At 40.1% G+C, this 27,349-nt stretch overlaps 1 protein-coding gene across 4 annotated transcripts in view; it reads right to left on the reverse strand.

The window, feature by feature from the left end:
• LOC103458469 (single-stranded DNA-binding protein 3) overlaps positions 1-27,349 on the reverse strand; it is a 44,999-nt gene that overhangs the window by 9,586 nt on the left and 8,064 nt on the right. For 3 of the 4 annotated variants that reach the window (XM_008399306.2, XM_017302553.1, XM_008399305.2), the window contains exons 2-11: positions 24,967-25,039; positions 23,179-23,240; positions 20,242-20,326; positions 8,116-8,205; positions 3,349-3,432; positions 2,228-2,287; positions 2,074-2,137; positions 1,474-1,538; positions 1,314-1,375; positions 210-255 (exon numbers count right to left, since the gene is read on the reverse strand). In XM_008399306.2, coding sequence (XP_008397528.1) covers positions 210-255; positions 1,314-1,375; positions 1,474-1,538; positions 2,074-2,137; positions 2,228-2,287; positions 3,349-3,432; positions 8,116-8,205; positions 20,242-20,326; positions 23,179-23,240; positions 24,967-25,039 — 691 coding nt within the window. The remainder of the gene's footprint in view (positions 1-209; positions 256-1,313; positions 1,376-1,473; positions 1,539-2,073; positions 2,138-2,227; positions 2,288-3,348; positions 3,433-8,115; positions 8,206-20,241; positions 20,327-23,178; positions 23,241-24,966; positions 25,040-27,349) is intronic. The other variant, XM_008399307.2, reaches the window with a different exon arrangement.

A 27,349-nucleotide genomic window follows, 5' to 3' on the forward strand; every position in this document is an offset into this window, starting at 1 on the left:
ATATAAAAGACATTTTGTAACATTTTATTATCAACTTTATGTTGCTCTTTCAAATTAATTCCTCAAAAATCCTGAGTATTCATTGTGACAAGCAGCAAAAGTTTGATACACCTGCTTAGAAATGACCATTTAGAATCCAGAGTAGAATATGTTCACCGATCGCCTGCTATGTTCGTGTTCAGTGTGTTCATGCAACGACTCGGACTCACTGAGTTAGCATTAGGTCCTGGCCATGGCCCCCTTCCTCCAGGACCCCTGAGGAAAAGATGGGGCAGGACAACAAACAAAAAGAGGAAAATGTGTAGAAAAAGTTGGTCAGAAGGAGAAAACACCTGAGATGAGTCTTCCTGACAATGAAAGACTAACTAGAAGAAAACATGCAACTGCTACTGCATTAAGAGAAGTCATAATCTGCAACCAATGTCATTCAAACCTGACAACGTCAACAGACACAGAGCATATAAACTCACCATGTAGTCTATACCGTCTTAGACAAAACAATCTCTAATCCGTTTTCATGCAACCATAAAGGACAATAGAATATTAAAGCAAAAATTTTATGGACCCAAAAGCAGTTTTGTTTTAAAATAAATTAACAAAGCATTTCAGCATCTGTAGATTTTCAACTTGCTCAAATAATATTCTAGCTTCAAAGTCAATATGCTTACTGCGCCCAAATTGTGCTTCAAATCAGAAAAGCAAAAACCAGGTTTCAAGATGAATTGTGTTTAGTTTACAACTGATCCGTGACATTCCTCAGATGATCTGAAAACCTGGAAAACTCTGCAGGAATCCATGCTGAAGGAAAAACCGGCTGATGATATGTTGGTTGTTTGTGGAACTCATGAAGTGTCTGTACATGCAGATTAATAATCCTACTTCTGTTAACAGTTTCTCTCATTGGAGTCATACAGCCACTTAGGAGTATTTGTATGCTCAGCTTAGAATATGTAGAAGTATTCTTGATCTAAATTATGGAATTTATTACTTTATTTGGAAGTTACTTATGTTTGTGACCTGGATTTCCTCCAATAGGGATCAATGCAGGATAATCCCGTCGTATTTGAACTGCTTTGTAAATGCAGGTTGTGCCAAATGCAAACCGACTGTTTATTTATTCCTTAAGAATGATCCATTTCAAAAAAAGCAACCCAAAGAGTAGCAACTTTCTTTCAGCCGTTGAACTGCAGTGGCAGTAACAAGTGGAGGAGGGGAGGCACTGCTTTTCTACTGCTACTCAAAAGAGGAGAAGAGCAACTACAAGCTGACTGAGGTACCTGTGAACTAATGAGAGGGTATTTCACTGGACTTACATGTTCATTCCTGGCATGGGACCCCCCATGGAGTTGGGAGGAGGCCTCATGCCTCCGTAGTTCTAAGAAACGAGACATAAAAAAAATGTCAGAAAACGCAAAACGCATTTGAATCGGTCTGAAAGGAGAAACAAAAACCTCCATTTTCCTTTATTTGTACCTGTGGGCCCATGGCCATTCCTCTGGGGGGATTCATTCTCATCGGTCCACCCATGTTAGGATGTCCTGGCAGAAAGAAGAACAGAACCAGAGTCACACCATAAACACACAGGCACATATGTCTCAGCTCCTAAAAGTCAGGAATTAAGTCAGCAACGCAACAGACAACGCTCTGCCGTAATCCCATGAGCTGCAGGCCTCTAGACTCCAGAAGGTCTAATCTACCGCCAAAATCACAACACACTCCTCCCTGAGTCAAACACACCCACCATTTAGTTAAAAGGGCCAAATGTGCCATTTTTACATTTGCATTGTTTAAAGGTTAGATTTAGCTAGCTATTGAGGTGATTTCAGAAATATTTAAAACATTGTTGGAACTGCTTGAAGGCCTAAAGACTAGGATTTTAAATTTGAATACATAAACTACAAGGCAGAAAGTCTTCAGAAGAGTAGACTGATGGATGTTGACCACAGTATTGTCACCATCAAAAGTTTGTTTTTTCTCTCTTTGATTAAAATAAATAAGAGCAACACGAAAGAGGATCCCTGAGGAACACCTTCGGATACACAAGGAAAGCAAGAGGAGGTTCTTCAGCCTTACCTTGCGGTCTTGTTGGGTCCAAACTGTTTGGCAGGAGAGGCTGCGATCCCGGGATTCCCCCAGGCTGGGAAGAGAGCAGACACGGAAACTCAGCAACATAATAACACACACACACAGTTCATTTAATGGAAATTTGATCCAAACAGGTGATTACCTGATTTGGCATTCGGAGTGAGGGGCGTGGACCACCTGGATACCGCGGCGACATGAAAGGCTAAAGGGAGAAAGTGGAAGACAGAAAAGAGGGGAAAAAACAAGGGCGGTGGGGAAGAGACACAGAGAAAATGACATTTCTATTATTGATAAATCCAAAAGCACTCAAACAGAGGAAGCACTGAGAACACACAGATGGACACAGCGCGGCTGGAAAATGGATGACAGCATCGGAAAACTGCAGAATCAGCAGCACGTCTGACGTGGAACCGAAAAGGAAAAACATCCTTGCATGAGTTGGTGCGGTATAAACTTTATAAAGTGCACTTTATACCCAACAAGATGGACTGAAAGCTCGTTTCGAGAGCGGGTGTGCGAGAGTCTTCCCTTCCCTGTAAGCCGACTCGGCCCTGTGGTCTGCCTTGGCGCAGTCGGAGATACCTCGGGCCAACGACACGGTTCAAAACCCTTAGCGGAAGCGTGCCCACACTCTCTCGCACACAAGAAAGAAACTGGAAACCACAAGAATGAAAAGTCGAGCCGCCGCAGTTAATGGGCAAAAGCCTAGCTTCACCTCCACCGTGGCGTCTGTAGCTGCTGTAGCTGAGACGCGGCGGCTGAACTCCCTTCATGTCGATAACCAAAAACTCAGTAGGAAACTGGTGGACATGTATGCGATTGTTAATTTTGCTTGTCTGCTGTTTTATTTATAGGATGCAAGAAGTAAGTGAGGGGGAGGGTAGAGGTGTGTGCGCTTGTTTGTGTGTTCAGGCTGGAGCAGATAAGTGTGCAACCCCCCACAAGCTGCTCCGGGGGAGGGGCAGGGAGTGAATTATTCATCCCGCATGGGGACAGCCGATTCTCGGCCTTCGAGAGGAGCCTGTCCTACTGCCTCTGAATGCTTGGCTTTTTTTTAAATTATTTCTTTTATAATAAAAAAAATGGAGTTCACAACAGCAGGGGCTTCCTTTAGTGGGGAGTTAGGCTGAACAAATGTAGCTCTTGGAGGGCTCAAGGGTGGTCGGAGGACAGAGTGCAGGTAGCAAATGGGAAGAGAGAAGCTGGAGTGTGTGGGTCAGGGAATGACGGGGTGTTTGAGAGAAAGTGTTTGCTGCTTCTTACCTGGCCATGGGGTCCCATCATGGGGTTGCTGGGGTTGTGTGGGGGGGGCTGTGCGTGAGGGGACTGCTGAGAGCCGGGTGGTCCCTTTAAGAAAGAAGAGCGATATCAGATAGGGGAGGGGCCAGAATGTGGGGTTCACACCTGGAGGAAGAACCCGATCAGAGTCACAGGAGAGAGGAAAACCATATTGGTAGGGAGTCTGGAGGGAGCATTTACGTTGGAGGAGGACGTTGAGAGGAAAACGCTGCTTATTTTTTTTGGGGGGGGGGGAATAGAAACACTCCAAACTAATTGACAAGTATTATCTTTATATACAGCCTTAAAGTGACCCTGTTACACCACAAGCTCTGATCATTTCCACCACCTTTTTACGTCCCGCGACTGTTCTCCTTCCAACCACATGGGGGCAGTGTTATCAAAGGCTTACCACAACAAGCCAAGCAGAGGCACAGACTCGCAACCGGCGAGAACGCTGACCAGAAACAAAATAAACAAAACAAAAATACAGAAGCATTTCTGGAAGCCTACTTCATCACAGAGTCGAGTTCCGGTGCCAACACACAAATACGCTCATACATCATACCGCTGACTTCTCCACCAGAGACAGGAGGTTAAAAACCTCTGATAAATACGTCCCTACGCGACACCCTCTTCAGTAAGGTTCAATGTTTTACTTTTCCCCCCCTTTTCCAGCTCTCCCCTCCTAAACAATGAGTGGCAGATTCACAAATAGCAAGTGGAATTTTCCACCTTTCCCTCCAAGACATCCGGACACACACAGAGAAAGAGAGCGAGAAAGAGAGAAAGAGAGAAAGAGAGAGCGCTCAAAGTTAGCCTGAGAATAACTAGTTCAGAGTAACCTGTTGTGACATACGTCTCAAAGCAACATCCACTGCTCGGGCTCTTAAAGGCATCATCAGAAATGGTACAGTGCAAAAAGTTCTCATTTCACAACCAGACGAGGTTTTATGTGTAAGCTCCACATAGCAGTGGATGGAAGAAAAATTACACATGCTTTTGAAAGTTTGTATCTTATTTTGTTTAAGTAATCCCTGCAGGATGCATCTGCCAATATATTTCAGTGGGAGATCTTTTTTCTTTTTCTTCAGGGTTTTCTACCACTCAGCAGGGTTTTTCATACAAAAAGTTTCAGTCTAGTCTAACCAGAGCGCATTCTTCCATGTTTGCTACGTTAAACTGAAAATGGGGTTAATTACAACTTTCAACAACTATCTGCTTACCAAATCCTCCAAAGTGGCCAGATTTGTTATGTCTATGGCTTACACTGTCAACATGTTATCGCACCTGAGCTGTGGATCTCTGCAGCTCCCCCAGAGTTACCAGGTTCCTCTTGACTGCTTTGCTGATTAATACTCTCCTTGCTCAGTCATTTTGTAGAAGGTCTGCAGTTGTTGCGTACTCTCTCCTTTTCTATTGTGATCAGCTTAAATCTTGTGACTAATTAGTGGATGAGTTAAAGACGAGCCCTGATTGGACAGCGCTCATTTTATTTACGATGTGCTTTACAATCATAAATGATCCCTGATATCCTTTCTTCAGAGGACCGCAACAGACTGTAAGCTGCTACATTTCCAGATCAGACAGATCATCTCTTCTGTCTCTAAACACACCAAATTTAGACGACAGTGCGAGGATAGAAAGCCAGAAAGATGGCAACATCCAGTACAGATTGTAAATACGGCATTGTTTTACTGTCATTAGCTAATGAGACTTGTCTGAAGAGGTCAGTGCCTCAACATATTTAAAAAAAAGAATGAATGTTGTGAGTAGGGTCAGTTTTCTTGAACACACGGTGGTTTTCAGCCAAGCAGAAACGTGGATTTAGGTCAATTGCTGAGGACTTCAATTACAAAAATGGTATTTTACCAACAAATGTCTCTAATTATAACACTGTCACCTAAAGCAGGTTGTTTCTTACACTGGTTATGCAAATGTTTGGTGCAAAAGTGCGTTGACATTAGTAAAAAAAAAAAATTAGGTGTTAATAAGCGACGCGTTTCAAGCTGGAAAACACGACAAGTAAGTTCTAGACGTTTTCCAGATTTCATTCTCAAATGAAACAAATTGTGAAAATGTGACCCATAAATAATATTAAATACATGAGATGTATTTAATATTTACTATCTCTACCTTATGACACAAGCTGGTCCCTGACTCTAAGCTTTCAGGCCCAATGCAGATCCAATCCGGCTTTTCCTGGTCAACACTGGTTTCTAATGTTTGATTCAAATCCCATTAACTTCCTGAAAACACACAAGCTCATTTGTGTAACATTTGTTTCAATTCTACAATTAAATCTAAAACTGGTCAAAATTGGTTGATTTTCAGCCCTGACCTGACAACTAGTCAGTTCCAACCGTTTTTCCTCCAACCAGTGAACACACCATGCTTAGCGCTAGTGCTGTTCAGTGCGGCCGCAGTGACTGAGAGAAGACTTACTGCTGACTTTGTTCTGTATAAGTGAAAGGTTTAAAAGTAGGTTGGAGGAGTGTAAGAAGGCAGGTCTGCATTTCACTTGGGCTGCAGGAGAGAGTAAGACTTTCAGCAGACAACAAGAAGGCAAATGAGAGGCCAGATTGTACAATTTGACCCTTTCGACCATTAAGCCAACATGCTGGATTTGGAAATGTTTTAATATAGTAAACAAACCATATTTTCTTGAATATACACACAAAGCTGTTTGCATAATGCTACCCAAACTAACTGCTAATTGCTAACAGAGGATAGTAAAGACAATTTGCAAAGTTTAAAAGTGTATGACAATTTAAGTCATCCTTTTTTTTCCTAACACCATGTGATGTTGCCACTGCTCTTATTTTAAATAAATAATGACCAATGAAAACTAAAAATGGCATTTCAAAAACCTTTCGAAATATCTGTATATTAATCTCAAACAGAAATTTGAGTTGGAAACAAATGACAGTCTTACAACAACAAAAAAACTCTGTTGTCAGTGCTTCTCTATATGGAGAAAATTTAAATAGTCATGCTTTTTAATAATCCATAAGGTGCATTTGTTCTGTAAAAAAAAGACAAGCATATTGTTCAGAAAAAAATGTGCTAAACCGGCCTTCAAATATGTAAACATTTAATTTAAATCAAAGTTATGTGTGAAGGGATCCCTTAATGTTTAATAAAAACACAAGTAGGAGCTTGCTGTTATCAAATATTTAATTATCAAAGCAACAAACTGATAAAAGCTCAAAGCTTACTGGCACAAAAGCCCCTCTTCAAACTATAAGGTGGAAGAAATCTTTATAGCTGTCGCCTTGATCTTGTTTGAAATGTAATAAAACAGGATTTGCCTCCTGTGCAACACTTAACTTGTAGGTGTGTTGCTTCTTACATGCTCTTTATGTTTTTTTCTTATGGAGTCAGACATGCCACTGACCACAGCACTAATAAGAATAGAAACAAGATTCTGCATAATGTGTTGTGAAGCAAAGCAGCTCTCTTGAAAAATAAGTTCCCCTGAACACAACAGACACACAAACCCGCGCCCAATCTCACTCTCCCACCGACGGTAAAAATAGCACTTCCATGCATCTCTCGTCGTCACCCCCCCCCCCACACACACACACACTCACTCCCCTCCTTCCTTATTTACAGTCGTGCTTTCACTATTCCTCACCACCAACGAGCCAGCGCACCACTAGGATGTGAGGCCTCAGTGCTGTGAGCAACCATCTTTTACATTTCCCTCCTCTTTTTCCACTCTAATTTTCTTCCTTCTATATTGTGTCACCCGCGTTTTAGCTCCCACTCTTCGCCGCTACCTTATCGCGCCTCCTGCCAAATGCCACCGCTGTCCATCACGCTGCAGCCTCGCAGAGGATGTGAGAGCATGTGTTTTTTTTTTTTGTTTGTGGGTGCTCGCACACATCGGTGTGCCGCCTTCTCTTCGCTCTTAGAGGCTCTCCAACACGGAAACCCCTCCCCGCCCCCGTTTGGCGCTACAGAGCTGGGACGGGTCAGAGAGGGGACGGAAACAGAGATGGATGGGTGGAACGGAGAGATGGACACGGGATGGTTGAAGCGTCAATGGAGTGAGAACCGAGCCACAGATGAATGGACAGAGTCGGGTCGAGTAAAGTCTTAGCTGGTTTTGAGTAAATGATCGCCCTCATTTACTCAGAAGGTAAATAAAACTCCCAGAACTGCAAACCTGAGTAATAATTACAGTGAGCCGCTTAAACAGACATGTTTAGTTGAGTTTGTGTCTCATCTTCCCACGCTCACCGAGAACGTTGCAAATAACAATAAAAGATATTCACAAATCAAAACTACTTCATGAAACATTTACACCTCTGCTTAGTGTTTTGCATTTATCTGGCACCTCTAAACACAGGCACACAAATTGTTCTATGTGAGATATTCAAAGCTTCGAACGTTGATTCATAACCTAAATATGGTTTTGATTTTATTTTACATATCTTAAAGTATCAAAAGGGGCCAAGTGTGCTCTGATAAGTGTGTCCATGCCACACTTATCAGATTTGAATTTATTTATGAAAAAAAAAAATTTGAGAACCATGTATTATTTTCTGTCTATCAGACAGTAAAACAAAACAAATTTGTTAAATTAAGTTCAGTGGACAACTTCTGAACAATTAGTCTTCATACTACAAAACTGCCTTTAAATTTTAAACTACTTGGTTGTTTGTAATCTTTTTTGAAGAGTGGTCAGAGGGATGAATGAGAGACACTGACAATATAACAAGTGGGCAGAGAGGAGGCAGGTTATACCTGGAAGAAGCCTGGAGGCATGGGACCACCTGGCATGGCGTCGTTGGGGGGCATGTTGCCCATCACCGGGCTCGGCGCCGCCGCCGCGCTCTGAAACACACAGATGACAGCTAAATCACCCTCCGCTCCACAACGCCAGCGCACTGGGCATGAAATCACAAAACCTGTGTAACACCAGTTCATGCAAAATATTTAAGGACTTTGTTTAAATGGAAACTTAACTCGTGTAACAACAACAGTTTCCCTTTGTTGGAGTCAAATAACAAAGCAGTGTTCCTACAGATTTGTCCAAACTTTTCTAGTCCGATATACCGGTCTTTTTTAAAGGCATAACCTCCAATATTTAGGATACATTTCTGCATTACTCAGGACTTAAACATGGAACCTGTTAGGAAGGAATGAAGGCAAAAAAGAAGGGAAGAACAGACTGATAACACTTTATCAGCATCTTTTCTTAAAACAAAAACATTTGGGTCGGAGAGAATTTATTAAATCAAAAAGGTCAGACTTCCATCATGTCAACAAATGAGCACATGATAAAACCAGAGAATTTAAATGTATTAATTTTTTTTCTCATCCCAACAACCAAAAATAACCCACCAACCTAAAATCAAATTCAATATTTTTCCAGATTTGAAGATGATGCAAAATCTGTAATAATAAAAACCATAGAAAGGGATGTAGAGCAGCTAGCAGGCTAAACATGTTGCAGTGTGTTCTCGACAACACGTGTAAAACAAAATACATGTTCAGAGTGCTTACATAAGCAAGCTGGGAAAAAAACAAAAACAAAAGATCAGACTAGCACTCAGAAACATGAACGGGAAAATCACACAGACACACAAAGAGTTGCATCACAGGCTTATAAAGTGCAGCCCCTCAGTACAGAGAGACAGACAGGGGAGGGCCGCAGGCTACGGGCGAGAACAGAGGGGTGGAGGGGGTTCAAGACCCCCGATCCAGCAGCACGCACACCTCCAGAGCGCTCGGCGTCCATGTGATGCTACTGTACGCCTGGAAGACAGGATTGCCGTCTAATTGCACACACATGTACGCAAACACTCTCCGTTCTTCCTTTATCTGTTACCGACACACAGAGACTGAAACAACGCGCCTCCCTCCCGTCATTATGCTAATTCTGCTTGTGAACATGAGCAGGGCACTGAATCCCAGGGGTAGACGCGGGGTCGCTGCCTCCTTGCCTCCTCACCCCCCCTCTTCCTGTGTCCTCTGTACAGCTTCCTCTGCTCCATCAATGACCCCCTCAGCCCCCACCCCAAACCCCCCTTGTGCCCCGACCGTTACACTGTGCCTCCCCCTCACAACCTTTTCTTCTGCTCCTCCTCTCAGCCCCCTCAGTCCCCCCGCCACCCCCACAGTAGGGTGTCAGCAGCTTGCAGAAGCTGTTGCTATGGCGACAGGTCCTATCTGCACTCTGTCCCCCTGGCATCCCCCGCTCCAGGAGCGCAGAGAGAGAGTAAGAAGATGCAGGAGAGAGAGAGAGAGATCCAGAGAGTGAGTTTGGAGATAGAAGAGGAGTGAGAAAGAAATAGAAGAAGAAAAAGAGGGCTAGCAGGAAAAACCAAGATATTGTTTGGAAGAGAAAAAAAAAAACATTTTTTGTCGTTCTAGTCGATTTGCAGATCTTTTCTTATTGTTATGGAGCATCATTGTTAATAATTCTTCACATCCACTTTCACATTTGCACAACCTAAACCGAATGCAAACTAAAAAGTGTGGAGACCGAGCGACTGCCGCCAGCAAGATTGGAGCGTAGATTTAGCATGCAGTCGGGCTTTATCAAAACCTACTGGCCTGAGGAAATACTAAAGGATCCAGCAGACTTTTTTTATTTTATTTTTTTGTGCCATCAATATTTCTTCTTTGTTTTCATAACGAAAAAGAGTAGCTTGTTGGTAAAATCTTGCAAAAACTCTGACTCATACAGAAAGTCCAGTCAGCACAGAAGGTAAACAAGGACTTCTAATGCTAAAGAAACCTGCAGGTAGAGGAATGAGGCATTAATAACAAGCTAATTAGTTCATTTTAAAAGTTAAGTTGAATAATTTCTCTTCCTGCTGTCAAGTTCGGGAAAAGTCGGCTGCTGAGAACCACGCAAGAAACACACAGTCAAGAAGCTTTAATGCTTGGCATAAAGCACAACTGACAAGAATATATTCCTTTCATTTAAAGCAGCTAAAGGTAGTTCAACAAAACCCATGGGACACATTTTCAAATGCCTAGAAATATTTACGCTGTTTAAACCATAAACTGCATTTTAATGGCCTTACCCTACGGAGCTGCACGGATGCTGTGTCACAGCGTCGAGCGGGAACATCTTCCCAGAGCCGCTTTTTGATGTAGCCTGGGTGAGAATAATACCCCATCTGTACTAGAAACAAACCGTGTCCCATTGCGACGGCCAGTTACACCACATTTAAGCCAATGACACCTAAAACAAAGCATTCTGATTGCTGATATAATAGCAGAATATGTTTCAGTTCACTTTTGTGAATTCTTTAAGAAAACACGTCAACGGTTTAGGACCAAGCACACGTACCTGTGGGCTACCGTAGATTTTTATATAGTAAATCACCAGCAGAAATCCAATAATGCTGCTAAGAGCTTAAAATCTGATCACAATCTCACTGCTGATCAGAAATGTGTTTAAAAAAATATCCACAGTAAAACTACGTCATCACAAACCACAGGAGGTTTTGTGTGAGCTCTGTACTGCCATCAGGCAGGTGAATTAAATGTTTTGGTGAAGTTAGAAAACTAATCAACAGCAATGTTGCTGACATTAATATAAATTGTAATTCATCCATTTTTTCCTCCTCAAATGTACCTGCTTTCTATCATCCCTGTTATCGGATGGACAGACAAACGGACAAGTGGATGGATGGATGAAACTTTTAAACAAAGTTATAAGGACAAAGTCTTTAAATACTTTCCCATACTTCATAAAGTATTTCAATGAAATTTCATACTCCATATGAAACCTGGTGACACTGTGACTCATGTAGGTTAAATATTATCTTTACTCCCGTTCAGCTCAAATATGCAGCATGCAACAGAGAAATGATAAAACATTTACTGGCTCAGACGTTTTGAACGAGAATGTCTTGACCCGGTTTTTTACTTTCTGAAGAACTGGTTAAGAACCAACTCGCCCAGCGCTGGTTTAGCACTGGAACGTCTACTTCTCGTGGCAGAAAACTACAACTCAGACATTTCTAATCCTGGGCTTTGGCTCACTGCGAGGACAGTCATGTTGTGTTTGCTTTTCGTCCTCTGTACAGATCCCAAACGCTGATGAATAATCTATTAGGGAACAAAAGACTCGGAATCTGATTGGGTGGCAGAGCGCGGTATGTAGATGGGTTATACAGAATAGCATTGATCCATACCTCTCCATTTCCCTCTTCCCCTCGCTCACCCGTAGGACCTACCGGACAGATCAATAGTGCTCAACACATTATTGACCTCCGCCTGATACCTTTCACAGGGATAAAGACAGAGACATAAACACTGGATGGCAAAAAGGGAGAGGCAGGAAGGGATGGCGAGTTCATGTGTGTGTGTGTGTGTGTGTGTGTCTATATTTGTGTGTGTCTCTGCCTGGAGAGGTACTAATCTACATTCTGGTTCACACTGATATGTACCTTATCACTGTCTCCTTGACCTGCTGTCCTTAGCGCACACAGAAGAAGGGGTGGGGGGAGACGAGGTAAGGGAAGGAGGGGGACAGCCTGAAGGAGTGAAGGAGGGAGGTGGTCGACAAAAAAAAAAAAGAAATGAAAAAGCTGACAGTGGTGATTTAGGCGATTCACCCGCCCCGTCAAAACGGAGCGCTTTAGTCGACAAGCAACAGGACACGGCTGAAACTCTTACAATCACGGCTGAGAAACAAATGCTTGTGCAAACGCCATCTCTGAAGACCCAGCTGGTCCTCAAAACTGGCACCGTAAACACACATACACTTCCACAATAGGCTGCTGCCAAGGTAGCAGCGCCCAACCAGACAGGAGGAGGAGTGTGCACAAACGCTCGGCAGCGCTAATAACTCTGCAGACACAACATCCACTTAGCTGGGGCTCTGGAGAGAAGGCAGGGGTGGCTGCAAGAAAACAAGCAAATCAGAACCTAACCAGAACAAAACCAGAACGCTCAAATCTGAAACATTAAAGATTTGATGTTCACACTCGTATTTACCTCGTAACACCATGAGCCGTCAGCATTTACTGTCAGTAAATGCGCACGGCTTTTACTGACTGGGATATTAAAACTGGGGTGTTTCTATACCCCAGCTTTATTTTCCTACTCTTCTTGGGGAACTGCTGTAATCAGGATACATTTGATCTGTTTAAGGTCATGCCACCAAATTTAAGCATGGACTTTTACTAGGCCACTCAGAAACCATCTCCAATACCTTCCAAAGGCAGATCTGCAGAAGTGGTTCGGATCATCGTCCTGATACATCAGCTCTACCAGGAGATGCAGCTTTCACAGAGTTTCACTTCAGTCAGTACACAAAATATTTACTCAAAGGTTATGAAGGTAATTGAGATATTTTTGGCAAATGTGAAATGAGGTGTGTTTTATTTTTGGACAGCAGTGGTTTTTGCCTTAAAACTCTCCCATTGATGCCATTTGTCCTCCAACCTCGGAAGACTCAGAAGTTGTTCTGGGTTCTTTTGTGACCTCTTCGATCGGACATGGGTGGGAAAAAGCTGGTCAATTCCAGAAAGGTTCGTCAATGTTTCTGATTTCTTGATTTAAAAAAAAAAAAAAAAGCTTTCACTGCAGCCTTACAAAAAGGCTTTGAAACTGTAAATGATACAAATGACTTTGTTTGAAATCTGCTTTTTCATTTCCTTAGACTGGGAAATGATGTGTTGCTTTCTGAGATCTTTTAATCTACTTTGTGTTCATAGACAGGTTCTATTTTAAGTGATTACTTGTTTCTACAAACCTATAAGCAGAAACTGCAGTCATTGTAAATCAACAACTTTATATAACTTTAAAAGGTCAAGCAGAATAAATCTGTATGGGACAAAATACTCTGACACTAATATATGTTGTAAACAATAAGTTATTTACATGTGGCACTACAAGAAACATTAGTTTCTCCTGATGCTTCGTTTATTCTCCTTTTTAATCAGCAGCAGTAAGAGTCGAAGGTACAGAGTTCAGCTGCTGCTGATAAGTAGGTGAAAAGTGGGTTAAGACAGAAAACGCAACACCAGAGTCATGTCTGCTATATATAGTCGCCTGGTCTGTAAGGTATCTTATTATACAGGTGAGTCACTACTGTCCTCTTCTGTGTGCATGGCTGGCACTCAGATTGTGCTGCACAGGCAGCTCCACGTCCCAAACACATTGAGCAACATTTCTGCTGGCAACCCAAAACAAAAACAGGACTTAGATAAACTATTACTGAATATTAATATAATCCAGAATTGATAGAATATCCGATGACATGAAATTCATTGCTTGAAAATATTTAGATTGCTTACACCACCGCTGGCAGAAATGGCCTCAGCACATTTTGTTTTAAAATCTATAAACTGTTTTTCCAGAGTCAAGAATAATTTTGGAAAAACTAAAGAAAATCCTTCTTTGCTTTGGTTTAAAAAAAAAAAAAAAAGGAAAAAAAAAAAGTCAACAAATTGTTTTAGTGATTCAAAGATTTTAAAGCCAAAAATCAGAACCTCACCATTTCCCCTTGACTGACTATTTGATCATTGACCAGATGCCAAACACTTGTTTCCTGTTCAAGTAAGAAATCAAAGCTAACTAACGCCGTTTCTGGTTCATAAACACCTCATCAAATAGCACATACTTTTGTTTATTAAGTTGAACAAGAATCAGATAAAGGACATGTATATATGATGCCACTTATAAATAGGCATAGTCTTGTAAGGTCCTGTGGTAAATGTTTTTTTTTTCTTTTACATGTACGTGAATCGGTCAAAACAGGAAATAGCCAGTCAGACCTCAAAGTACATCAGAACAGGCCAGAAAAGTCTGATTAGTGCCGATCTAGTAATGGGTGTAGAATATGTTAATCTAGGTTTCACTAGCCTATTTATTCAGATTTTAAGATTAGTGTTAATGCCAAAAACAAAACAAAACTATTTTTAAAATAAAAGTTACAAAAAAAAAATCAAGAGATTTTAATCCAGTTTAGTCTCAGTAAAACTCTGAAATAGCTCTTAATCGAGTACCAACAAGAAGCTATGAAGAAATCTTTCAACTTGTTGGTCAGTTTTTTTTGTTGGTTTTTTTGGACTTTTAGTATTTTCTTGCTACAACATCTCATTACACCCATATTCATTCAGTTTAAACGTTTTCTCATTATACCAATACCGAATGTCAGGGAATAAAATCTGTGAAACTACAAACTATAGTCCAACCATCTTTATGTTCTCTACACTGGTCGCCTCTCCTAAGAGCTGCAGGGCATTGTAGGTAAACCACCAGATTAGGTGATCAATCTTCTCAGGAACAGAGGGAGCCAAGAGGGAGAGTGAAAGAGCAGGAAAGTTTGAGGGAAGGACAAAGTGATAAGCCAAGTGAGGCAGCAGTAGACTGGAGTGTTGGGGAGAGGAGATATAGTTAAGATGACTGGGTGGGAGAAGAGGTGCAAAATGTAATGTGGAGGCGGTGGAGAGAAAACCCAAGCTGCAGGAGAACAAGAAGTGAAGAAGATGAAGTTTAAGAAATTCAGACAGGGAAGGAAGCTGAGGGGAAGAGAAGGGGGGAAAAAAAACGTAAGGCAAGACTTTAACGCCTTTAATTTCAATCGGGATATATAAACAAAATAAAACATATTTTAAAAAAACAATTCCTGTGTCCGCTTGTGACCATCTTATGGACGCACATTTGGCCTGGATGTGTGGCATCACGCCTTTTTAGCGAACAAAAACAGACGGCTTTATGTTCAGGTTCGAGACGGCATTTGGAGACAGTGTGGGTTGTATAAGGCACATTCCTAAAGCACAAAGAGCAGCAGTGTGCGCTTCAAGGCCCACCGATGCACCACCTGTCTCAGCCTGATGCGCTTCCACACCAGCAGACTCCTGGATCCAGAAGGGAACCGGTCCCTTCACAAAGATATTTCTACTGCACTGCGCTTTTAGCGTAATGAACAAAAGGGAATACAAGCGTTGTGATGCAACTGATTATGCTCGCTACAGGTTTAATCCTGATTAAAACACTAAGTTTAAACGGATAAGATTGATAATTTGATGCGACTTGCCCATCCCGAGCGTCTCGAGCGCAGGCGACACGTTATAAACTCAGGTCCTGGTCGTCAAAATAAAAACACGGAGGCTGCGCGTTTATTTGTGTCTTTGAGCAAAGATCCGAGATCCAATCACGAGTGATTACTTAAAAGTTACTGGCGGCACGTTCTGATGCCGGAGTGAACAAAGAGCTGTCCTCTTGTGATCGGATCAGTTAGGATGCACGTTAATGCCAGGTGTGAACGAAGCTTATAAGCTTTAAGCAGATCATCCCGAGGGACTCAGCAAGTGGAGAGTGAGAATCTCATCAACAAATAAACTACCTGAGCAGAAGCCAGAAACCACATTTTCAGCAGAAATATCAATTAAAATTTCAACAGGGTTAAATAGCAAGCCAGGTTTTTTCTTATTTAAGCATTATATGCAGCCAACTTCCAGAGAAATCCAGAGAGAACCGAAGAATCTCAGCCAGACATGAAAACTTTACATTTTTTATTTAACTTTCCTCTCCATCTCTTTCCAGAGAACAGATATTGATAGAGCAAATTACCCTTTGACCCTTGCTCTACATTTTTGTTTGCCACTAGAAACTATAACTGGGCTAGTGTTTCAGATTGTGTGTTTTCTTTAAGATGAAGCCATTTCTGTCATTATCTATAAATCATCTTGCTTTTCTACCCATGAAAAGTAATCACCATCGGCCATCTTGAATCCTCAGTGTTGATGTAATCTTTGTTTAATTACCATAGAATGTTCCCCTGCACCAGTGCATGTGTGTGTCCTTCCTGTTCTTCCAGTCTTTTAGCCAACTGAAGCAGATTACCACCAACACTGAAGTCTGCTAAAAAGTGGTGCTTCTTCCTTACTGTCGCCACATGCTTGCGATAAATGGCAACGGTGGTATTTTGAGATCATTTTCAAGTAATAATGCAAGTGACAATTAATAAACTTTTAACTTCTGACAAACATTTAACACTGGAGCTAGGAGATGTTTTAAATATCCAAAATAAATCAACAAACCCCCTGAAATAATAAAAAGATGAATGCTGAAGTTTCTGTAAACAAAACGGAAGCTAGTGGATAAAATCCACCAGTTTCAAGCCTTTTGTCTTTAATAGAAAGAGAAACAAACATGCAGATGGAAGCTCATTTTAATCCATCATGAGATTAATTGATTTATTGCGAGAGGCTTGACATTTGAGTTATGCGGTGTATCTGAACCATATAAATAAACTAAATAAACTGAATAAAAACTAACTGTTGGAATATAACACTTGAATTAGTCATACATATTACATATAATCAGGGCAGGATTAACAACATTTAACAGGCAAATTAAATGAAAACACTCACCAACAAACCCGACTCCTGACATTTGATCTAAAATTAGTTTCTGCATCTGTATTTAGGCAATCATAGTGATAAGATAAACACACTGAATTAGATCTAATGGGCTTTAATAGAAAAGGAAATCAATTACTCAGTATAATTTTTTTTTAAGTTAAACCCTGTAAATCAGACATGTGATGTCTATAATTCAATTATTAAAACCAGCTACAACAAAACCTTTGCAAAGAGTTTTAGTTACTATTGAGGCAACTTCTGCGGTTTCTCTGCATCCAGCAGCGAGAGCAGTGATGGAGTGTCTTTAATGCCAGCGTGCGATCCGGCAAGTTCACAGGACTAAAAGTCTTTCGAGGTGAAATTTCTTTCTTCCTCCGGCGCTGCCTTTAACTGGCTCGTTCTTTTGAAACCAGCAGAGAGGGGGACCTGCGCTCGGAGGCTAGCCTCGGGGGGCTGGAGCCAAAATTAAACCGGTCCCGTCTCCGAGCTTTATCGCCGTCAGGGAGCAGACAGCAAGTGTCCGTGTCACATGCCCATCTACATTAATACACGGCGTTAACTGGGAGGAGGAGGGTGTGAGCCCAGCCACCCTCTTATGGGCAGGCTGCCAAAGATGCCCCACCACCACCAAAACACACACGTACACACACAAATCCCTGGCTTAGCCTCGGCCCAGTGCTGGGATTACCGGATTAGAACTCTATTCCATTATCTCCCCACACTATACAGTACATACACACACACACACACACATATATATATATACACATATACACACACGCATAGTCTTGGTCAGAGAGGACAGACCGAAGACAGACTACAGTGTCGATCACAACAGCTGATGTTTACACATAAAACCACACAGTTACAGTGTTTCTTTAATTGTAGCGGGAAAATATCGTGACTATATTATACCTCACTTTATTGTTAGCCATGAGAAAAATCACTGCTAATGAGTAAACAACTAAAATTGGTAGCATATTACAAAGACAACATGTTCACCAAAAAGTTTCAAACAAAATGCTGGGACTTTTCTTTCGCAAAAGAGCTCAGCACCTACAACCTGCAGACTGAATTTTTCAACATTTCTTCACAAAACGTTTACATTTTCTTTCATTTTTTTCCAGTTTGGAAAACTTTTTTCTCTGTGTAATGGTTGCTGTCTTAGAATATCAGGTCATCGTGACGTCTGCAACATTTTCACATAAAAAAAACAACAAAAAAACAAGCAATTTGCTAATGAATAAAGAAAATAATCAGTCAACATCTTCAACAGCCACTGTAACCAGAGATGCATCAATAAACCAGAATCGGTACGTTTTCGTTACTAGCTTTCATCTTTTTTGTCTCTGATTCATTAAATGCATCAAACTCCCATAACTTTTGGTCTATAAACACATCAGTCAACAGCAAGTCCTTCATGACTTGTGTTTTGTTGAATAAAAGGGATCATCTCATATTTTCTATATATCTAGTTGGATTCAAAACTGCTAAGCAATGCACACACATATAGCTTTCTCGTCTGCATTTTATAACGCATGGAATATTTTAAAAAGTCAGAATTGGGAGGTCAAGACAAAAGGAAAAATGGAAATATTGGTATTGACCAGAAGAGCCGGGTTAGTGCATTTCCAGCTTTTACATATGTATAAAAAACAAAACAACTAAAGTTAAGAGTTGTCACACTGGAATCCACCGTGTGACATTTGATGCCTCCCAATCTATGATCTACACTTGCTCTTTATGCCTCTTGATCAGCTAAAAGTTTTCCAACAAGACAAAAACCCTGTGATATCTCTGATCCACCTCAGGAGGAAGTCCCAGTCATGAGATGAAAAGGTCTGAAGAGACTTTGAACGAGAAACACGACAAGCAGCAGCAGGGAGAGCAGAGACGCTTCATGATTTTTTTCAGGTTCCTTCTAATTGAAGTAAAACATGCATCATCATCATCAACACAATAACTTGTCATCTGAAGCACTGAAGGCATTTGGACAGCTTGCATCAAGGCCGCGACACCAAGCTCAACCAGATATCATTGTGTGTTGAAGAATAGCTCAACTCCAACCCTCAAATCAAATGAACTCTCAAGAATGTCAGTAAATATAAAAAAATAAAACCTTTTTTAAAAATTCCCTTCAGAAAGTCAAAACTAAGAGCTGGAAAATGGTCAGAGTAAATGTCGGTTTTCCAGGCGTCTCCAACTAGTTGCAGAAATATGAGTTTGTAAAACTTCAGCTGAATCCGTTAGACGGCCTCAGACACGTGCAAAGTAACACACAAACAAACGTAGGATGTTTGTGGAAGTTCGTGAGGGAGGACGCAAAGCTCTGAGTTTGTTAAAATAAGAGTCAAGAGAAAGCAGCTTTTTCTCCACAGCATGAAGTTCATTTAGGTGACATTTGATCTGAGAGACACACAAATGAGAAACACACACTGAGGGGTAAATGTGGGGTTGTCAAAAGACCAGACTAGAGAGTAAACTGAAGTAGTTTCAGCGTAAACTTAACAACAACAAGTCTACCTCTAAATCTTCACTTGTTTCTGCAATCACAGATTCAGGCTTGTCTGAATTTCTAGGAACATCTGATTAGTAATCCATGACTTTTAGTTTCCCAGGGTATAAATACGATGTGACACAGCCAGCCATTCTTTTAGCAACTGAACACCAGGCTGGACAAGGACCTATATTTATCTTGCTCTCACCCACACTGAACTGAAGCCTAAAAAAAAATAAATAAATAAAAAACCTCTGAAGCTCATTCTTAGGAAACTGCAGCAAAATGACATCTTATCACCCAGGCTCTCTGTATTCTGATTGATAAAAACCATCAACCTGTTCTGTCCTACCATCACAAAGACGAACAAAATGTAAATCTGTAATTTGAGACGAAGATTGTAATAAAAAAAAACCTAAAGAAAGAAAAACCACTCGTAGCTGTGTGTCAGAAAACTTAAGAATGAATTTGTGAAAACTCATATAATGACCACTAAGTCAGTCTAAATTAAAACGAGCCCAATAATTTCTTGCCTCTCTCGCTTTCTACCAAAGACCAATGACAAGCATCTTTTTGTTCCCACAGACTTGAGATTCCATTTAATTTGTTGTACCGGTTGTTTTGTTTGTTTATTTTGGACATTTAAAATGTCCTCCAATGTTAAATATTCCTTAGAAATGAAAGTTTATTGATCTTTGAAGGTATACTTCCATTATTACTTATGCAAATGTCTCTGTGTAAGCATTATATTACATTATATTACTTGAAAATGATCTAAAAGCAACAATAATATTTATGCTTTAACCTCGTGAAATGAATGCTTTCAATGGAGACCGTTTTATGCTGCTGCGGTGAAAACTTTATTCATTTCAGGCCTTTTTACGCGTCTTTCCAAGGGGCAGCAATAAACTATCCCCTCGCTGCACGCGTTTCTCTCAGCCAAATGTCCCTGAAGAAGACGCTAGCATTTCGGAGTCTGACTCTCAAGATAAACCGACGCCGAGCGTCAGCCGACATTCAATATTTGTCACTTACATAGTCATGGAAGGCCTTTGCCTCGCTGGAGTGTTCGCACGTCTCCCTTCGGTCTGGAGCTGCACAATACAAATCCCAGAATACGCTAAAATGAAGAGGGAAAGGAGAGGTCAGAGGTTAGCAAACAGAGCGCTCCAAGCCCATGTGTAACAGCCATTCATCATAACCCATTCACACACTTTCATTATCTCCCTAGCACTCTTAAACCACCTCTTATGCACTTGAGCATCTTTGTGAGAGGGACACAATGCCAGTGTCACCCTCTCAATCAGCCGCTCACTCACTCAAAATACACACATGTACTTGTATTATCATACCAGGGCCCGTGTCTTACTATAAAGTGCAAAAGGAGCAAATGCTCTCATCCCTGAAACACCATGGTGAGTTACTGTCAGAGCTGGGTAGACGGCCAAAAAAATAAATAAATAAATGTCGATTAACTCAAGTAAAAAGTAGTAATCCAGATAAAAATGATCAAGAAAGAATAAAAAAGGAATTTAGTAGAAGGCTACTCAAGTACAAAATAATTGATAATGATATTTGATTTATTATTTTTAAATGATGGAATCAGACAGTGAAATATAATACAAGTTTGGTATTACTTAAAGTAAGAAAACCCCCCCATAAAAATACAAAATTTCTAAAGTTAATACTTACAGCATGTAGCGTAAATATTGAATTGTGTGAGGGGGTAAAACACTTCATGTGACAACAATGTTGACATACTTTTTACTGTATAATCAGTCCTGAAATCATTAAGTTTGGGTAACTTTGGCTGATCAGGGATCTAGACTTACTTTCTACACTGGTGGAACTGGTGTTATAACTTTTTTTATTTAGATGCACACAATATTTTACCCTAATTATATTCAACACAGCAGCTTTGCAGGGGTTTTTTTCTAAATCACTCTCCATGAAGGTAACTTGGATTAATGAACAATCTACTAAATTACTTGATTTGTTCAAGATAGGTAAAAACATCAAGAAACAAAAATTAAAGAAGAAAAACTAAATTATAATTGCAAACCTTTTAATATTTTGCCGATGAACATCTCAAACTTAACATTTCGCTGTTTCTCTTATGAAGGATTATTTTCGACTTGAACTTAGTGAAGTAATATTCTACAGGTAACGATAAACTTGAAATTAAACCTCTGCCTCTCCTCTGATGAGAGGCCGCGGGGACAGGGAACAACATCGGCGCAGCACTAAAACTACTCAAAGCACATAGTTTACAGAAAGTTGCTCAAGTAAATGTAACTGAAACAACATAGTTAGTTATTACATACAAATTTGGGCCTCAGATGACCCCGATATTCAGAAGCACAACAGTGGGGGAATCTGAGGACAGGTTTTCTACAACATTTAAGAGAAGAGAGGCTAATCAAGCTGCTAATAATTGTGTTGAATACCTTTCTAAGAGGTTCTTACTGGATCACTCTTTGAGCACTGATTTAACAAACACACTATTAAGGCACTGGAACAGCAAGACGACCACTGAGAGGGCTAATCAGCCAGACTCTTCACTTCACATCAGCAGAATGCAATGAATGCTAACAAACATGCCAAACGCCTGAGAGTTACACTTTTTCATTCTCCTAAACACACAGCGGCTTTTTCAGTGTCTCCATCTTCTCCTTTATTTCACTAAACAGATCACAAATTAGTTTGTTTCTTCTCTCTTTTGGAGAAGAATGGGTTTTTGGCTTATGTTAGCAAAAACATGTCGTCATGAGGAAAAGTAAAAAAAACAATGAACTTTTTATTTACCAAAATTCCTACATCCTAAATAAATAGTATAATTTAAAGGGCGGTGTTATGTGTTTTCCAGGCACATAGTGCCATAAAGCAACCTTCAGTTGTTTTCTTTAAAATGACTAAAGAGAATTGACTTTGTAATTTAAAGTCTTGAATTTGGGCCTCTAACTCTTTCCCTTTCTGAAGCTCCGCCTTCAGGAAGTCATCACAGCGTCGCTTGTCTAGTATCCCTTTAGTAAAAACAACTTTTCTACCAGCGTTGCACTGAGCAGCAGATGTGCAGTAGATGCCTTTGAGCTCTTGTGTTTGACTACTGCATTTGTCTCACAATTTAATTATCACATACCGACATATTGAGAAGTGTCTCAAGAACCACTTATGGGATTAAAACTATAATGTCATTTTAAAAAGAAGCCATAAATAACCTGAAAAACTCATGTAAGTGTGAGTTACAGCTCCTTAAAATTCAACAAGCTGCTTTTGTGACATTTTTTTGGAGGGGTAAATGAAGAAATGTTTGAATGCACTGTATCCCACAATGCACCAGTGAAGTAAAATCCAGTGAAAATGCTGATCGGGGCTTTAAGGTGTTGACCCAACAGGTCAAGTCTGATAGAGGGGGAGAAATGACAAGGAGGTGACACAAAGGAAGCTGGAATGCAACGGGTTAATCTGCTAAAAAGCCCTCTCCCCGTGTGAACAAAGGGGGTAAAGTCGGAGGGTGGGGGGCAACACAAAGGGTGAGGAGAGGGAGAAGGAGGAGGAGCGAAGATGGGGGTCCATTCCCCAACCATCTGGATCTATTGTTTCAGAAGCGGCGGCGAAGGCTGGGGAGCGGGAGGAGGGGCCAAGGAGGAGGAGAGAGCGGCGGGGGTCAGGGCCTCGCTGAGTCTGGTCAAGAAAAAGGCTGACGGTCGGCTGGACTTTCAGTTCCAGGAGGACATTTTTAAATCATCGACGAGGACATGAATCTCATTTTCTGCGCATTTACATAATATGAGCTGTTTTTTTTTTGGGAAATTATCCACGAATTGTAGATTTCACTGATATAGAAAGACACTGTAGGAGGTCAGGACAAATAAACAGGCATGGAGAAGGCAAACAAAGCGTAAATGTGGAACCTGCTTATTCAGTCGCTGGTTTCGTGAAGGCAGGAATAAACGTGACAGGGATACTCACCACCACCACGAATGAAGGAATCCGGGTGGCTCCCCTAATGTAATATTTTTCTCCCATCGAATCTGAGAAGAAAACAAGGAGGAGAGTCGTGAGCGAAAGCATCTGGTTTGTAGGTCCTGGGATTAAGAAAGTGTAATCACTGCGTAAAACCGAGAACAGCTTCTGACATCAGCTTTCATTCTTTAACAAACGTGGGTCCAGATTCAAACGCTCCCACACGACTGAAGAGACGCTTTGAGAAAGTATTTTGATGCAAACATCTAAATATGGAGTTCTCCAAAGTACTTCGGCTTTGTTTTAGGTTTTCAGATTTCATTGGCGGAGAGTCAGCAGGATCTGGTGTAAAACTAAAGCATCACGTAACAACTTGCACCAGGAGGTCATGTTTAGACCCTTGAACTGACCGCACAGAAACAAAACCAAAAAACATTACTGAGACAGAAATAATAATAACAAAAGGTTAGGAACATGTTTGCGTGCATAACTAGGACAATCTTGTAATTCCCTCGATTTCCGTAAGGATTCAAAAAATCAAACTCTAGAAAATAACCTGCACAACAATTATTCTTTTTTTTTTATGTGTAGCCCTTAGAATAATGATAAAAATATAAAGAAAATATATACATTTGTACTGGCCAGGAAGGGGTTTATTGATGCATCTGAAAAAAACAACATTAGGAACCATCCTTGATAATACTTGAAGTAACATCATTATTTCATATTTTATGTCAATCACATTCTTGCACGGGTTTGATTTTTCTTCCTATGTAACGTTGCCTCTTCTCATTAACACCACCAGCTATTTATTTATGTACAACTCTATAAATGTTCCCTCTAAAGGACATGAAGCTGTGAAAAACGTCTGAGAAAATATGCAGGTATAGATGAACTGGTCAAGTCTTACTGAACAATAACAACTCTCTTTTAGCGGTCTATGAAAAAGGTTCAGTTTCATTTGAGCAAACTTTGTTTTTATTTCATGGCGACATGAGAAAAAAAATAAAAATCAGTGAAATGTGCTGCAGAGCAAACAGATACAAGGTTATCCTTATTTATTCATCAAAGCATATGTTCCTACTTTTATACGATTTCCACTAAACTCTAAACAAAGAGCATCAAAGAACACTGGTTGTTGATTTTCTTATAGACAAACGTGTTTTTAACTTAGATATATCGAATCAATTGAATTTTTTTCTGTAACAGATATACTGAAAAGCAGCTAGAAAGACTGAAGACTTCAATCAATGGTCAACGGGTCGATGCAACAATAACTTGTGACATTTTTACATTTTTTGTGAATAATCTTTCATACTACACCATGCATTTTTCACTTAGGAATCCAAATTGTTCAAAATGTCCTTCTTAGCCTTTCCCACACTTAAGACTTTTGAGATAATTGCCCAAGTCTTACCACTTCACGGCCTGTTCAGTACATTCTGGTTGGTAAAAAGTTTTTCGGTTTAGCCGTAAATTACCAGCACCTGCCCGGAGCTTTTAATAAATATTGACACGCTGTTCATTTAATTATGTCCTTACTGGTGTTTATCTTGCTGTGTAAAAGCTAAAACTTGAAAGAGTGTGTATTTGCTTAGATCTGCATTAAGACTGAGGAATGTAGAGAGCCGTTTGCCTTCAGAAGCACTTGGGCCCACTTTGCAGGTAACATGTTTCAACAGGAGCCGGCTGAACTTAAAGCAGAGGTGATTTCCAACGAAAGACAACAATTCGGGAGGACTTTGAACATTCGGTCAGAGCTAAATGTGTTCTGAGTCGAAGACGCAGTCTTACCTCAGACAGGAAGGTCTGTGCTGACTTCTGTGCTCCCACATGTAGCAGGTACTCGTACACATATAACGCTAACCTGAAATGAGAAAGAAAAAAAAAAAGAAATGCTAGGTTTAAGTGTTGCGTGAAACAAGAATTGGAAATCGGTAGGCAACGGTTTAAAGCATACTTTCAAAATCATTTTAATTTCAAAATTAAATACCGTTCCAGACTCAAATTTCTAGATTTTTTTCCCCCTGAAATTGTTACAATATTCTAGACAGAGTGCCAAGTAGAAAATAGAAACCTTTAACTTCTTCACTAGTAATCGGGTCTCATCTTCTGTAGGTTTCAAAAATTAAAAAACAAGAAAATGCTGAAAATGGCTTCAGCTTTTCAGCTGAAGACTTGCAAATAAAGACAGAAATTGAACAGTTGTGTTTATGAACTACAGGTTCAGGTCAACCTGAATTAAAATCCATCTATGAGCCAAAAAAGTTGTGATATCGCCTCGTTTTTTTTTTTTTAAACTTGAGTGTGTGCTATAGTAAAAGCAAAGCTACTGACAAAAACAACCGCCGTATCAAATTGTATCCAGAGTTTGAAAATTAAAGTAAAGTAAGACGACATATATGATTTCTTTAACCATAAAAGAAAAATAGAAATCTGAATTTTAGATTATTTTAGCAGCAGCAATAAATGTTTCAGTGCTTTTCTGTTTCAGACAAAGTCTATTCAAATATCCAGATAGTATTGAGATGCTGTCAAAATGTGGTAATTTCGCTTGGTTCGGACAGAACGGAGATTTATTAGGAGGATTTCCCAACTGGAAGTTTTCTGGGGTGACATCCGAGTAGTAGGTACAGATATAAGTTAATAAAAAAAAAAATCTTTTATTTCAAAAAACAACTGCTTTTTGAAAGAAGCACCTATTCTTATACTGGTGAACATTTGGGCCGACATCGATATACAATATTTTTGCCGTTGTGGCCAATATTTAACAATGTTCTAAATATTTCCCCGAACCTTTTGAAATGGTGAAAAAAATGACACCACCTTTATAATTTCTTTTTAATGCAAATACTTAGTTAATTGTAGTAGATAAAAGTCCATTTAGGGTGATGATGAATAAGTCTTTGAGTTTGAAGGGTTTGAGTAAAGATCACCAGCAGCACAAAGATGGTTTCCTCTACTGGCACATGAAGTACATGAGCTGGATAGATTAGTTTTATTGGACTGAAGTGAAATAATTCAGATAACGTTCCAGAACAAAAATCCACTTCATCATGTTTAGAAAAATTCAGCATCTGTGAAAAACCTTTGATGTCAGCTATCACTATGATACACACTAGTAATGTCTTATCTTAAGTTTTTACAAGATGCGCCCATACAATCACAATATAGCCAGTTAGAATATTTCTTATAAAACTGCCTGACATGTCCGCCGTCTTGCTTATTTTCCTGCCCCTCCTACAGAAAAAAAAGTCTTTAAATTAAATGATAATTTCCCTAACACTAAATTAAAACTAGAAAACATTTGCAAGAGGTTGCTACAGCTACTGAATGTAAACTATGTTCCTATTCCCAAACAAATCCTGTAGCTGCAACATAGAGCTGCACGTGATTAGAAACACATGAAAGTGCTACATTATTGTTAAATGTAGGATGAGGATATCAATCCTGCATGACACACATAATCCAAGAGGATTGAATTTAAGCCACTTTCAAGTCCATAACCTTCTACTTGACCTTTACCATCTAGGTCACCTAGATGTGGGTATAAAAGAGTGATAGCCCATCCAAGTTAACAAATCTGTTATTGGCAAGCACATTTTTATTGCGTTGCTATAAAGATTGTACCGAATGTTGCACCAATCAGAGCTTTGCTGTTTTATTATTGCTCATATTGGGTAAAATTGTGATTCTGATTATAGTCAAGTAGCTCTAAAATGCCATGAGACACTACAGCAGCAGACAGGGCATTGGCATTATTTTTAAAGACTTTTCAAACAATATAATCTCCATAACTAGGTCAACTCAGACAGATGGTGAAAAAACATTATGAGAACATTTATTTTTCTCCAACTTTCAATAAATGCAAAACTGATAATCATGCAATTAGCTATAATTTAATTTAATAATTCATTGCAGCAAGACAAACAGGTATTCCCACCAATTAAAAAAGAAAAAGCTCTGGTATGACAATTAAAAAAATATATAAAATAAATCACTGCTAGAAAAGCCCAAAAAAACTTTAACAAATTGAAATCCACTAATCTTATCAGGCAGAGTGGGAAACCCCCATTGGCCCAACATTGTACTCCAAACTCCTTCACTTAGTCATGTTTAATAGGCTGTTAATGGACCATCAATCGACCCGGAGTGTGGATATGACAGTGCCCCGTGC

Source organism: Poecilia reticulata, linkage group LG22 (assembly GCF_000633615.1).
Source record: "Poecilia reticulata strain Guanapo linkage group LG22, Guppy_female_1.0+MT, whole genome shotgun sequence".
NCBI lineage: Eukaryota > Metazoa > Chordata > Actinopteri > Cyprinodontiformes > Poeciliidae > Poecilia > Poecilia reticulata.